The sequence below is a fragment of the Typha angustifolia genome, chromosome 8, assembly GCF_048772165.1.
Source record: "Typha angustifolia cultivar Huaian chromosome 8, ASM4877216v1, whole genome shotgun sequence".
Classification (NCBI taxonomy): domain Eukaryota; kingdom Viridiplantae; phylum Streptophyta; class Magnoliopsida; order Poales; family Typhaceae; genus Typha; species Typha angustifolia.
The window spans coordinates 4,059,696-4,073,810 of record NC_133246.1 but is presented as its reverse complement, the minus strand read 5'-3'; the positions used below and the strand labels follow the sequence as shown (position 1 = coordinate 4,073,810).

At 35.5% G+C, this 14,115-nt stretch overlaps 3 protein-coding genes across 3 annotated transcripts; 2 read left to right on the top strand and 1 right to left on the bottom strand.

Annotated features, from left to right (window-relative positions):
- Positions 1–130: 130 nt before the first annotated feature.
- LOC140764968 (uncharacterized) lies at positions 131–3,856 on the bottom strand. Its single transcript, XM_073103856.1, has 4 exons — positions 3,419–3,856; positions 3,232–3,316; positions 604–645; positions 131–504 (listed from the first exon to the last, which is right to left on the bottom strand). Exons 1-4 carry the CDS (start codon positions 3,812–3,814, stop codon positions 440–442), a joined length of 588 nt encoding a protein of 195 aa, XP_072959957.1. The 5' UTR covers positions 3,815–3,856; the 3' UTR covers positions 131–439.
- A 136-nt stretch (positions 3,857–3,992) lies between these two features.
- LOC140764967 (uncharacterized) lies at positions 3,993–9,426 on the top strand. Its single transcript, XM_073103855.1, has 10 exons — positions 3,993–4,179; positions 4,468–4,597; positions 6,741–6,879; positions 6,953–7,165; positions 7,254–7,398; positions 7,948–8,098; positions 8,169–8,278; positions 8,347–8,444; positions 8,599–8,668; positions 8,956–9,426. Exons 1-10 carry the CDS (start codon positions 4,087–4,089, stop codon positions 9,043–9,045), a joined length of 1,239 nt encoding a protein of 412 aa, XP_072959956.1. The 5' UTR covers positions 3,993–4,086; the 3' UTR covers positions 9,046–9,426.
- A 2,874-nt stretch (positions 9,427–12,300) lies between these two features.
- On the top strand, positions 12,301–14,077 carry LOC140764210 (uncharacterized protein At5g65660-like). The gene is made up of 3 exons (XM_073102649.1): positions 12,301–12,684; positions 12,807–12,920; positions 13,874–14,077. The coding sequence occupies exons 1-3, from the start codon at positions 12,439–12,441 to the stop codon at positions 13,877–13,879; spliced, it is 366 nt and encodes a 121-aa protein (XP_072958750.1). The 5' UTR covers positions 12,301–12,438; the 3' UTR covers positions 13,880–14,077.
- The last annotated feature ends 38 nt before the right edge of the window (positions 14,078–14,115 follow it).

Below are 14,115 nucleotides of genomic sequence, written 5' to 3'. Positions count from 1 at the left end.
TACAGAATTTGCTCACTTTCTAACTGCAGGTGCTAGAAACATAGTTTTACTACATCATTTGGCTCAAACCCTGATCTAAAGCATGTATATTACTTGTGAAATTTGTCTGTGCAAAAATTTCATCTGGCTTAGTATGAAAGCATTAGTATTATCCACTAGCATCTTGCACAATTTTGTATTAACCAGGAAACATAACTGCCAAAGAGGTAAACTTGCCAACCGTCATGAATGACCACAAAAGAAAGAAGAGGAAAAAAAACTACGAGTAATAAAGATCTCACATTCAATTTGAGGCATCTTTCATGAAGGTATTAACATGTCATTCCCTATTTTAAATACCAGAGCATGAAGATCTTCCTTACAAGGTGCCTTAGGATGGGATGATTCATGTCTACACCTACCTATATACCGACTCATGCTTGACCGAAGCCTCCATAAATCATGTTTCAACTGATGCCCTTGCCCTCAAGGCATCTTCAGCACTTACTTTAGCTGGTACAAAATCTGAGTACAATAGGTTTACAGAGATAAGTGTCTAACCAGCATAAAGTAATAACCCATTCTCATGAGTTATATAATTGTATTATCCAAGTAGAATTTTACCTGAGAGGAACTCGTATCTCTTCTGGTTGTTTACAGTTGATGCTGAAAAAAAAAACAGAAGGATTTACTGTGAAGCACAAGCTAATATATCAAGGAGTACCAATCTGTACAGTTCTAAAGCTCCTCAAACATATCAATGAAGCATTTTATTACAGATGAGTAGGAAAAGAAGTTACGGTTAGATTGTGTCCAAAAATCTGGAAAGAGAAGCCTATTCATGTAAAAGGAGTGTGGAACTCATTTGTTGGTGGTGTGGGCTACTAAAGGGGTGAAAATGGATGGAGACAGATCAGGTATTGGCATATCAATTTAGGAGTCCAATTCTCTTTCCAACTGTGAATGTGGTATATGGATATTGTAGGTCAAAAAGCTTCTAACTATACTTCCTTACCTAAATAAATATTAATTGATAAAACAAACAACCAATCCTTTAATTCCAACAATTTGTGGTTTGTTATCATCAGTATACTGTTGTTTTTAATAAAATATAAAGTCAATGTTAATTACTTAAAACATATTGACGAAGTCAATATAATAAAAAACTAAAGACATATAACACAAGGAATGCAGATAGTATTAAGCTGTCACTTAGTGGTCGCTAAGAATTTAAGAATAAGGACATCAGGACATATGGACATTAACTCTAGAAGAAATTTCATGCCAATATCTGTATGCAGATATCGATCTAGATCAATCCAGATATTGGAAACTATATCTATCATAGTTATTAGTTAACTCAGATATAAGCCAAATCAAACAGATAATATCCATCCAATTTCACCTCAGTGAATTACCAAATCAAGAGGTGGCAATTCCAAAAGGTAAAAAATAGCTTTATGGATAACTTTCTCTGTCTAAACTGTATCCACTAATATAGCTGAAATAAATGTTCCTTTTGACATATCTAAAAGATATGCAACAACAATTCATCAGTCAAATCTAATAAAACAACATAGAACTAGGACATATCCAGAGTATGAACTTTTAAGGACAAGCAGAGCTTTTCAAGATGAGAGAAGAAAAAGGGTGATCTTACATTTATATTTATTGGCTGTTGGGACTATGTTGGGGATCTTGAAAGCGGTAGGAAGAGATCAAAACACAAATGGCATAGTGTATAAACATTAGAGGTAGTTTGAAAGTCATGCAGCTTTTAAGAATCAAGTTGTTGCTCATCACGATGTTAAGTATAATGTCACTACTAAGTTACCATCAATCTATAAAGTGTAAATAATGTTATGATGAGTTAGAATTATGATATTATGAACATGATAATTCTCTTTGAGCGTACAAAGAAGAATTAAGTTTTTCACTGAAACTTTAGTTTTATCAACTAATTCAAAAGATTTATTGCTTCTAGTGCCAGGAAGGACTGGACAACATGATAAGGCTTGCTGTGTTTTTTATGGTCGAGGTGTACCTGATTATATTTTTGTTCTTAAACCTAATTTATTGACACAGATCTTAAGACTAGTTAAAAGCAATAAATCTCCATGTGTTTATGGTGTATATCACTCTAGCTGGTTTTCATGTGCATTCATTAGGAATCTGCTAGACTATCTTCATCTGTCCACAATGGAACAGAAAGCCAAGAGAAGCAATAAAAGCTGAAGGAAAATATATTTGGCACAAGAAATATATATTCATTACCTGACAAGACCAGCAGTATATTGAATTAAATCAAATTACTAGTCAGCACAAACAGGTTGCCACAATATGCATCCTATTGGATTCCTTGTAAAGTAATAATGTGCAATTAATTCCTCATAAAGTGTGCTGACAATATTAGATAAACTGACTTAAACTGGCATAACTTAGTAGATCGACCCAAAAGAACAAGAGAATCCAGGGTTTTGCCCCAAGCCACATAAAGTAGCTGCCATGATAAAATAAATAAATCTTAGATAGCAACAGTGCTACTAGTTTTCATGCCCTAACCATCTTTAACCTGAAAAATACCCTGGTTAGAAAAGCACTTAGTACTGTTATATTTCTAATTGAGTCACTTCAAGCATACATCTGCCATAGGTGTTCCAAGAAAGGACAGTCCTTGGTGCCTTAGAATGGGTTCATCATAAGAGAAAAAAGAAATGGCTATCAGTGGACCTAAGACTAGCCCAAGTTGAGTCGAAGTCCTATAAAAAAGATAAAAACAAAGAAAGTCCAAATTATGTGCAAGACTTAAGAGTCATATATCAGACATGGAGTAAAAAGGAAATCAGAGCCATTAGTAAAGAGCCCAAATGCTATATAATCAAGTTAACAGCAGTTGCAAGGATACTACAAAATAATTAGCCCTAGATTTTTGCAATTCAAGTACAAAATCAAAAAAATGTAATCATGCATCTATCCTTGTCGCTAAATCACATGGCTCTTTAGACTCAGATCCTCCCTGATGATCATCTCTCAGCAATTTTATGCTTCTGAAATTGAGTTTAAGAAGATTTGGTCCATAAATGGAATCCCTTTCGAATAAGTATCAATAAGCAAAGTTCTTCAGCATAAACATGGGAATTGGTGCATAAACACAAACATGCATATCTTACCTAAACAAATAACAAAACAGTCAAATAACAGGGAAAGACACAGAAGATTGGAAAACAGAAGAGTACCAATCAGTTAACTTACAGAGGTGCAGATAACTGACAGCTTTCTTGCGTTCCTTCGCAACACCGCGATAAGAATCCTCCGCAAACTTCTCAAGAAACAGCTCCTGCAATGCCAGGCATCAAAAAGGAAGAAATTTTACCATAACCCAACAGGAAAAAGTACAATTCTCGCCGACCCAGAAGAGTTTAGAGAGAGAACTACATACAGATGCCCTGTTGATGAGGAACACGGCGTCCGGGGTGGTGCGGGTGCCGGCCGATGCGGCGTTGCCGTTCCCGCCATCGCTTCGCACGAGGCGGCGCACGCGGCTCATTGGGAAGCTACAGGCGGCGGAACCCAATGCGGGATATCGAAAGGGAGAGGAAGAGTCGTTGCTTTCGATATCTACCTTATCCCTCTTCGTCGTCATCTTCTTCTTGACCTTGGTTTCTTTCTCCTCCTTCTCCTCCTTCTCCTCTTTCTTCCTCTTCTTCGCCTCGGATCTTTGATCTACTTGCTTTTTTGCCTTCTTGATCACCGAGTTCTTGACGGGGGTTTTGGATTTGGCTCCTCCCTTCTTACCGTCGATGAGCTCCTTGGCTCCCGCCGTCGTTGGCCCCATTATTATTTTTTTTTCTTCCTCTTTTCTCGGTTCACTAGTGGTTGGAACTTGGAAGGAGTATTTGTACTGCTCTTAATGGGCCGAGCCCATATATTATAAATTATTTATACAACTAAATAATGACTAAGTTGAAGCCCGTCTCAGCTAGAGCCCAATTGGCTTCTAGTAAGGAGAGCAGAGATCTAAAGTTAGGGTTTTGGGGTCTCTCTTTTTTCGCCGCAGCGGCTCACGCATCTTTTCGCAAATCGTCCCGTCTTCCTCTGTGATCATTAATGGCGACGGTCGTGGCGACGTCGGAGGAGGACCCCGTTCTCACGGTGGTTCGATTCACGTCGGAGCTCGCGTGGGCCGACGCAGGCCCCGAGGTATTCTTCTTGCTATCTTTCTTTCTCTGCTTTCACTCAGACCGGTACTGAAAGGTAGATGCGATCATGGCGATGTGATTTCGAGTTGGTTTTTTGTCAAAGCTAGAAAAAGCGAGGCCTTTCTTCTATTTTCTTCAATTGTAAAGAAAAAGATGGTGTTTTACATAAATTTAGATCGTGAGATATACAAAGATGGCCTTTTTCCTTCTCCTTTCGCTGGGCAAACTTCAAAGTTTGAGATGAGTGGAGCGAATCATCGTTTAACTTCTGCTGTTTTGGTTTAAATAGGTTGCAGAACCTCAGGTGACTAGGCTTTGTTTGGAAGCCCAAGATTGCATGCTTATGGGTAGATGGTTGGATCTGGCATCTCTTATGCTTACTTCGACGGACTTGATCGTCTCCCGGGTTTCAGAGAAAGGTAGGTGGCCGCCAGTTTCTACATTTTATGGGGGGGATATTGGTATGACTTAGAATATTGTGGTCTGATGTTTTTTGTTTTGGTGTACTTCAGAGAGTGTATTTAATTTCAGTGGTTCATCATTTGTGCTATTGTGTAACAGACAAGTTACTTCTTGGTAGAGTAATTTTAGAAACAAATTCTTAAAAGAACAGGATCCACATACATCTTTCAATAATATCGTTAAACTAATCTACTCCTTTTGCACTAACAGTTGTTCTAGTCAACTTAATTTAATGTACTTATCAGGTAATTTTTCTATTTGTGTCATTTTAATTTGTTTTTTGGTAGAATATGTTGCATCATGTAGTTGGACAGTTTGGACCTTTGGTCTTTTCATCTCAAGGGCAACCATGCAATCATAATAGCATGCAAAACTTAATGACTCCTATAGTTCATATCAGTTTATATCTCATGTCCCTTCACATCCCCTCCTTCAACTACACTCTCTCTCATTCATGTTATTGGGTCTCGGGCAATGTCACATGCAAGACTCCTCAGTTGTTAGCATCAAAACTTAATGACTCCTTAGTCTTTAGCATCAAGACTTCTTTTTACCCTTTGATTTATAAACTTCTGACTTGGAGGGGAGAAATGTAATTTAATGGCATAACTAATTTTACATATTTAGTGCATTAAGCTATCTTTAGTTTTATATCTCACCTGCACTTGTTGCTACTGGTGGTGGTAGTGGTGGTTGTGCCATAATTTTGACCATAAAGTATATTTTAACCGAGAGGTTAATTACAAATGGAAAACTTAGATAAATTCAGTATGTCACGTTGTGAAAATTAATGTCTGAAAAAATGAGGCAGTGATTTTTAACCAGTTATAACTAATTCGGAGAACCTTTAAATGTGTTTTTGTCTGTTAAATTTTTAGCATGTATTTACATATTATAAAATCTTCTAGCAATTAAGTGGCATAGTGATAATATTTCTGGAAGGCCTTAATGATCCTATTTTCTATGGTTTAACATGTATAAAGGCATACTGGTAGGAGCTTATGTGATTCTAGTGCATACATTGACTATATTTTTAGTTTATATTTCTCATTAATAAAGGAAGTTTTTTTTTTTAATGTTCAAGATGTTTAAAAAGTTCTAATAGATCCCCTTTTTATGTCTGTCAGTAATTAAGCTAACAAATTTCTGGAATTTGAAGTGAGTATCCAGTTGAATATTTTAACTTCTTTCTTAATAAAGAAGATAATGATATATTCTAGATCAAGGATTTATATGTCTGGTAGCACAATCATGCCAACTGGCATGTATTGTGCAAGGTGTCAACACCGCACCAAAGCTCTGGCATGGCCTGGGTTTAGGGGTGAAAACGGGTCGGATTAACTCCGACCCGACTCGGATCGGATTCGGATAAAAAATTTCTATCCGACTCGGATCGGATTCGGATTCGGATACGGATAGAATTTTAAAAAAAAATTCGGATATGGATTCGGATACGGGTCGGATAAATTTTTCGGATTCGGATACGGATATCGGATATCCGTTTACCCGCATATTTTTTTAAATGATTTACAGTTTTTAGTTTGCTTATTTAGATAGTAAGTATTAATATTATTACTAATAATACATTATATATTATTTATAGAGATTAATTTCTCTAATTTTATATATTTGACATACAAAAAAATTATTTGTTGTAAAACTCTTAATAATTTTGTGTTAATTATATTTAAATAAAATATTATAATTATTTTAAATTTAATCAATATCCGTTTAAGATCTGATCTTTTATCCGAAAATTATCCGTATCCGTTTAGTTAGGATATGGTTTTAAATTTTGCTATCCGTCCAATATCCGTATCCGAATCCGTATCTGAACTAAAAATACGGATCCGGATATGGATTGAGCACTATCCGATCCGTTTTCATCCCTACCTGGGTTACATAAGTCATATCAGGGCGTAGATCCAGTGTAGGTGTGATACCATGATGCTAGGCTACAACTATGAGGTGTATCGGTGGCATATAAAACCTTGTTTTAACTTTTAAATGCCTCTGCTCATACTTGACTTGGCAAAAGCCAACAAATAGTCACAATTGTGGTTCTTATAACAAAAACTGATTAACTTTATGTTCTTGTAGATCTTGAATGCATCTTCACAGTTATCTGCAACCTTGTCACAAGGGTTAATACACCTGATGAAGCACTGGAGATGGCAAAACTCATATCTTCTAAGGTTATTCAACAGCCAGATGATAAGCCGACATTGCGCTTAAAGATGTAAGGAAAATAAGCATTAATGCCTTAATTTCTCTGTAGTGGTATCTTATACATTCATATAATTCATCAACAGACTCTTCAATCTATACAATCTGCTGGAGAACCCATACAGTAGGTTCTTTGTCTACATGAAAGCACTTAATCTGGCAGCAGCTGGAAAAGTCACTGAAAGCATTATACCTTCATTCAAGAAGATGGATAGCTTCTTACATGAATGGGCTATTGGAAAGATGGATCAAAGGCAACTATTTCTCGCCATCTCTAACATTCTGAAGGACAACAAAAGGTTCACTCAGGCAGCTAAATGCTTGCTATCATTGTTCTTTTATCACTAGTATGCTTAGATTTCTTTTTTATGTCTTTTTATTTTGCAGCACGAGTAAAGATTCTTTTGACTTTTTGAACAAGTACTTAGCAACATTTTCTAGTACGGGGGAAGAATCATATACAATGAGCGAGGCAAAAGAGGAAGCTGTACGAGCTATTGTTGAGTTTGTGAAATCTCCAGACATATATCAGGTACTCTAATAGAAAGTATGCAGTATCGATGTACCTACCTAATAAGACTCTAAGCTTGTGTTATTTGGATTCAAAATATTTCATCGGGAAGTTGGAGTAACTGCTTTTTCTCTCTTTTCTTTCTTTTTTTTGCGTCAGTTATCAATTGGTGAAATTTGACATGCAGTTGGAACTGTTTTCTATTGCAATCCTTTCTGATATAATGGCCCTCATACTTAACGCTTTCAATGTTATCAGTTACTTTATAGTGAATGATATTTATTTGCTTCTTCCTTTTAATTGGACATTTCACCATTGTAAGTAGGCACAGAGCCTGTGGGTTCTCAAATGCTATTCTATGAGGTGAATGGCTAGTTTTCGGTTTCTATCCTTTTTTTATCCGGGTGTTAGAATTATGTAGTGAAATTAAATATGAGTCTCTACAACAAGACTAACCAAATAAACATGTTGTTTTGTCAGAGACTAAGTGGAAATTGATATGTCATAAGAGATTTACAATTTTTTGATTGTATTGATTTTGTACCTAATATATTTTTAATTTTGTTGTAGTGTGATTTGCTCGATTTGCCAGCTGTTGCGCAACTAGAGAAAGACGGGAAGTATGTCCTAGTTTATCAGCTTTTGAAAATCTTTCTCACACAGAGGCTTGATGCTTACTTAGACTTCCACGCTGCAAATTCTACTTTATTGAAAAGTTATGGTATGTCATTTCTCTGGATAAATTTTCACTCTCTTATTCAAGCTTCTAATGACAATCAATTAATTTGTAGGCTTGATTCACGAGGACTGCATAACAAAAATGAGATTGATGTCATTGCTAGACTTAAGTTCCAATCGATCCGGCGAAATTCCTTATTCTCTTATAAAGGACACACTTCGGGTAACTCCCAGTTAAGTTATCTGTTATTTTTTTCAGTCTGGTCAATATTCTGAGGATGTCTTCTGCAGATCACTGATGAAGAGGTGGAATATTGGGTTGTTAAAGCAATTACCTCCAAACTTCTGGACTGTAAGATGGATCAGATGAATCAGATGGTTATTGTCAGGTAATCCGCACCCACCAGATTTCCCTTTCTTTTTTGTGAATGTTGATCAGAGTCATAGAACACTGATTTTTTATCAAAGAAGAGGCATACTTATTTAAATTTGTAATTCCAAAGCGAGCAGACCCTTGATATATTTGCTTATTGTGACATGCAGCCGTCATACAGAGCGAATTTTTGGACTGTCACAGTGGCAAAATCTCCATTCAAAACTTGGGGTTTGGAAGGTATACTTCTTAGATTAGTCCTGGACTTGTTCTCATCTGCTTACAGATTGAACAACTGTGAACTTGAATTCGAGAACATCTTTCTTTATAACTTTTGGTTGTGCAGGATGTTTATTCCTGATATAGTGTTAGCATGCATATGCATCCCCGTGTCTGTGTTTGTTTGCATGTCTGTACAAGGTTGAGGTGCTGGATGATATATTCTTATGGGTTAAGTCTTAATTAAGGTACTGATGAGGCACACTGCTAACTTTTTTGACACTTCATATTGATGCCTTCCATTTCAGGCTAACATTGCCAATGCTATCAACACAGTCCAAGCTAACAAGATACCTGAGGAAGGGCAGCAGTCAATGCAAGGTTTAATGATACGCTAATTGGCAAATCGTCAGAGAAATGAACTGTGCTTGATTCAGAACTCCCATCCGAAAGACGACGCAGAAGGAATTCACGGGAGTTTTATAAGATTGTCGATTAGAGTTTCCTTTTTCTTTTTGGTTGAAACCATGCCCGGCAATTTTCATTTTTCTGCAGTTTTGTAGATCTTCTGGTGGCTGGGGAAATTTCCCTTCAATGTTTAGTCTGGTATTGTTAGAAAATATATGACATGATTAAATACAGCCATCGGTCGCCAATTTCTTTGAGCATCCTTCTGACATGGAGCTGATCTTACATCACTAGTATCATATGTACCATCTCTTATATGGGAATGAGGGATGATTAAGATAAGTTATATTTAAGACGGTTGGCATTTTACACTCGTTTTGTCCAGATTATCTGAAATGTATTGAGTAACACACAAGTGTCGACAAGGAATCAGATTTCTTTTGCAGATTTTAGTGCTGATTGATATAAATCTCATAATGCAGCTTGTATGTAACAACTCTACATAAAAACCTTTCCATTAGAAAGCCCATGCAGCCATTCTTCCTGTGCTTCAAAGATCACAAGTTTTTATTTTCTTGAAGCTAAAAGTTCCAATTAATTGCCGTTATTTCCCAGTGCTAGATGATTTCCTCTATGCAACTATCTGTGTGATTTTATTTTTTTGAAGATATACACAAAATTCAGGATGAGCTGTATATATAACAATGACTTAACAACAGTGAGCAACTGGCAATTGTTCTTAATGTTTCTTTTAATCAGACAGTGGTGCCTCTATTCATATATTCATTACTGAGAAAGACATAACAAATGGCATGATAGCAAAGAAGGGCAATTAGGAGTGGAACCAATCCAAGAACTTTACATGGTATTGAAGTAAAGCTTGGGTAGTGGAGTCTATAGTGGTACAGAAGTGCAACTCTTTATCGCCGGGGCCATGCCAATTTTTAGACATAAACCTAACTTCTTCTATAAGTACCAAAATAACTCTCTCTCTCTCTCTCTCTCTCTCTCTCTCTCTCTCTCTCTCTCTCTCTCTCTCTCTCTCTCTCTATTTATATATATGTTTAGCTTATCGTATTAACCATTGAATTACTTGGTAGTGCATGGAAAATTATTCTTAAACTATTATATTCTCTTTCGCATATTGGCATCTTGTGGTGGCTTTTCTGGGGAAAAAAAAAACATAATAACATAGTCTTCAGGAGAGAAGTTCTAACTGTTTCATAAGGTTTGAGGAGTTCTCTAAGATAACATACTCTTAATGACCTTCCCTCTCTCTTATTTTTTTCACTCTTGTATCTCTCTCTCTCTATTACTTCAATTCTGTATAAATATAACTGGGCTAAGCCCACTGTAAGTATAACTATCATCCATCCAAATATATGAGTGAATTTGAATACCTGACCACAATCTAAATGTACGATTTAGAATATATATATATTGAACAGTGATTTATAATTTTGGTCCCCGTCGAGAAATCCGCATTTCTATGACCCCCCGCCCCGTTTTGCACCTGCTATAATCTTACGAATAATGACGACGTGACTGATCGACGGGAAGCATGTCTCCGGCAAGAAGAGGACCCATGAAGTCGACTCTCACCATTCGCCTCTTCTTGTGGCATTAACCTTCGTCAGGTGTCCTATGGCAAACAAAGCTCCTACTGGAATCTCCTTCTCCTGGAGACGTTGCTTTCCACCATGATAGCGGACATAGCACTAGTGGAAAGAAGAAGAAATAAACCCACATATATATCTATATATAGAGAGAGATATAGAGAGAGAGGATCAAATGTATCCAGTATAATAACTCTATCTTCGTAACCTTTAGATTTAGAATCTGTTATCGGACTATGGCAAGTTGGGATAGAAAAGTTCGATATGCTATACTTCTTACTGTCCTTTAGATTTTTTTAATGGACCACAATGCGGATCTTTTAGTTGTTGCTATTCCCCTATTTGCTCAATTTGATATATAGATACAATTTAATTCCGATCATCAGATTAACTTAATTATAGGAGCAAATTAAGGCATTCAAATAACTTGGAGACACATTAAAATGTCAAAGTTCTAAGAAGATAGGATCAAATTAAGCTTATACTAAAAGTCATATCTAAACAGTGAATCCTACAAACAAAACTATGTTGTTTAATTTCAAAGGTTATATTAGATGAGTAAATTCAGGATAATATCATTGGAAATGGATGAAGTTTCTACTTTTTATTCCATTCCTACAGGCGTTTATTAAATTAGACTTAATTTAGGGTATTACTCAGTACTCTTTTAGTAAATAGAATGCTATATTTATAAACATTGAAAGGAGGGAGATTTATTATAATATAATCAAAATATATTAAGCTGGTTTTAAAATTTTTCAGGTTATCTTTTTCCATTTCGTGTAAAGCTTTATTATGTGTTTATTGTGATTTATTCCTCTCTTTAGTTTTATTTTAATTGGATCTCGAAAAAAATACTTGTTTTTTTAAAGGAAAAATAAAATAATCTAATTACCCACTAGCTAGGGTACTCAGGATATCTTTTTGGGATATTAATTGAAAAGTGGTAAAAAATAGTGAGATTGCAATGTATAAATCATAATAAATATATATTATCTTTGCACATATGTGAAGCCATAAATATATATATTTTTTACCTATAATTCATAAGCTTAGACAATAAGACTAACTCTCCTAATATATTATGCAGTTTATATAAATTTAGTATAATGCAGTTTATTGAAATTCATTAAGTTCGCAGTAAAATAAGATAGTATTTAGTACTACTACTTCAACATATATTTAAGAATATTTTCATTATTTTTTTGATACAATTTTATCATTCTTCAATTCTTTAATATTAATTTTATAGTAATATTAAATTAAATATTAGAATAGTTTACACTAGTATTAGCTCGCTTCTTCTAGTATTAAAAATTAGAATAGTTATAATAAGTCACCCTAAATCTAAATTCATACGCATGTAGCACTCTGATCCACTAAAACATCTGAGATATATACACACATGAGCGAATGGGACATTTCGACAGCGAGAGTGCGTGCACCTACCCATGATCACTAGCTCATAAAAGAGAAGGAATGGAATCTATAAGATAAGGAGAAAAAAATATAGAGAAAAGGAGAAAATAAAAAAATAAATACAATGGGCATCCATTAATTATTAATCCACCATGCAACCATGGAGCATCACTACCCCACTAGTGGCCAACCATGGACATATGTGGGACCCTTCATGTATAAACTTCCTATATAGAGGAGGAGGAGGAGGAGGAGGAGGAAGAAGAAGGAGAAGAAGAAGATATAGCTAGATAAAGGATAAAAGAGTATATGAAATTAGATAGAAGTGGGAGTTAAATATAGATAGATATGGAGGGGCCAAGTTCCACGTCGATGAATTCATCAGTGCACTCATCAACACCCACGTTAGGATTTCCTTTGGGGACTGCACTGCTTCTCATAGTCCTCTTCTGCCTCAGTGGAGTCTTCTCTTGCTGCTATCACTGGGAGAAGCTCCGATTCCTTCGCGACCGCCACCGCCGAGATGAAACCCTAGCAGATGAGCAGCAGCAGCAGCCCAGGAACTCAACCTCCAAGATCTCTACCAACGATCAAGTACTTTTAGTTCATATTCTACAGTCTATCAATTAGCTCTATTAATTCATGTTCATGTTCATGTAACATGTTTTCCACTTCATTGGATTAACTGTAACGTTCCTTTTCTTTTTCTTTTCTAGATTCATAAGCAAGAGACTGATCAAAGTTTGCCAGTTATAATGCCAGGAGATGAGATCCCAAAGTTCATGGCGTGGCCATGTCCATGCCAAGCTACTTTGCCCACAGAAGAGAAGGTAATCTTGGAGGTAGCAGTCTAGCAATCTCAATTATTAATTCCACCTGTAGATTAAGTGAGAAATTTGCTTCGAGCAGCAATGTTAATCGCTTTCTCTTAAGATAATATTATCTCTCGTTGCTTCGAAGTTAAAAACAAACATATCAAAGAGTACAAGAGAAAGATTGATTACATACAAACTTTGGTTGTCTTTATGCACACACAAAGTCAAGGTAGTACACCTCGAGAATATTTTTGATCGGCAAGGTTAGAATAATTTCGCTATAACTGGGACAAAAGATAATAGTTTCGAGAAGTCTCATCAAAATTGAGATCAGTCGCTCCAGAAAATGATATGTGCCATCGACTGATGTAATATAGATTATATTTGATTTATTTAAATTTTAAGAATTATTTAAACATTTAAAATTTAAAAATTTAGAAAAAAAAAATACAACAAATAGAAATTTCCCACGTATAAAACTAAAACCTAAAAATAGTAACGAGACAATGATAAGTTGAGTCTAATAATAAAATATCTCTCTTTGTAGCTATTCAATTATTGATGTCCTTATATTGGGTCCATTTTTTATTTGATCCGAATCTTTAGATAACTCATTTGGTTATTTTAGTCAAAGTGGTCCGAAATTGGCTTGATCGGAGTAGGCCGAAACTGGACAATAGGAGATGCAAGAATCTGGGACATCTGTAGAAGAGTTGTCCTATTATAAGCACCTTTCATGAATAGCAGAAGACATATCTATGCCTACTCTACTTTTGGGTTTATATAATGTAACAAGTTGTTGATCTAACTGATTTCTATGCCAAACACTTAACTTAATCCTCAAAATAATTCCTTTTTTTTTTTTCCTTAAAGCACGTCATTAGTTATTAGATCATTTAATTAGATCATTTTCCAAAAATTAGCCGTCATTTAATTGCTCTGCTTTTATTCATATTCAAACTCAGTAGTGCTAAGTGTCGAATGCGTCAAGACTACAGTGAACCCTGGAGATGTATGCCCTTATGGTTGTGGGAAGAAGCAGTCTCTTTATTCAAAAAATGGATACCTGTTTAAAATAATATGTGCATATTAGTTAAATATTGAATTTGAACTTCACTGCAGCAATTTTTTTTTTTTAAATTTCAGGTTATACTCTGCCTGTATACCTTTTCTTTTACTTATGTAGTTCTTTTTTAGCTTTTTCTTATGT

Excerpts from the sequence above, each read along its gene's own strand:
- LOC140764968 (XM_073103856.1), bottom strand. The coding sequence starts at position 3,814 with ATGGGGCCAACGACGGCGGGAGCCAAGGAGCTCATCGACGGTAAGAAG. Across the intron at positions 3,317-3,418 it reads TCCTCATCAACAGGGCATCT|GAGCTGTTTCTTGAGAAGTT; the intron begins GTATGTAGTTCT and ends CTGGCATTGCAG. Across the intron at positions 505-603 it reads GAGATACGAGTTCCTCTCAG|ATTTTGTACCAGCTAAAGTA; the intron begins GTAAAATTCTAC and ends TATTGTACTCAG.
- LOC140764967 (XM_073103855.1), top strand. The coding sequence starts at position 4,087 with ATGGCGACGGTCGTGGCGACGTCGGAGGAGGACCCCGTTCTCACGGTG. Across the intron at positions 4,598-6,740 it reads CTCCCGGGTTTCAGAGAAAG|ATCTTGAATGCATCTTCACA; the intron begins GTAGGTGGCCGC and ends ATGTTCTTGTAG. Across the intron at positions 8,279-8,346 it reads TTATAAAGGACACACTTCGG|ATCACTGATGAAGAGGTGGA; the intron begins GTAACTCCCAGT and ends TGTCTTCTGCAG.
- LOC140764210 (XM_073102649.1), top strand. The coding sequence starts at position 12,439 with ATGGAGGGGCCAAGTTCCACGTCGATGAATTCATCAGTGCACTCATCA. Across the intron at positions 12,685-12,806 it reads AGATCTCTACCAACGATCAA|ATTCATAAGCAAGAGACTGA; the intron begins GTACTTTTAGTT and ends TTTCTTTTCTAG.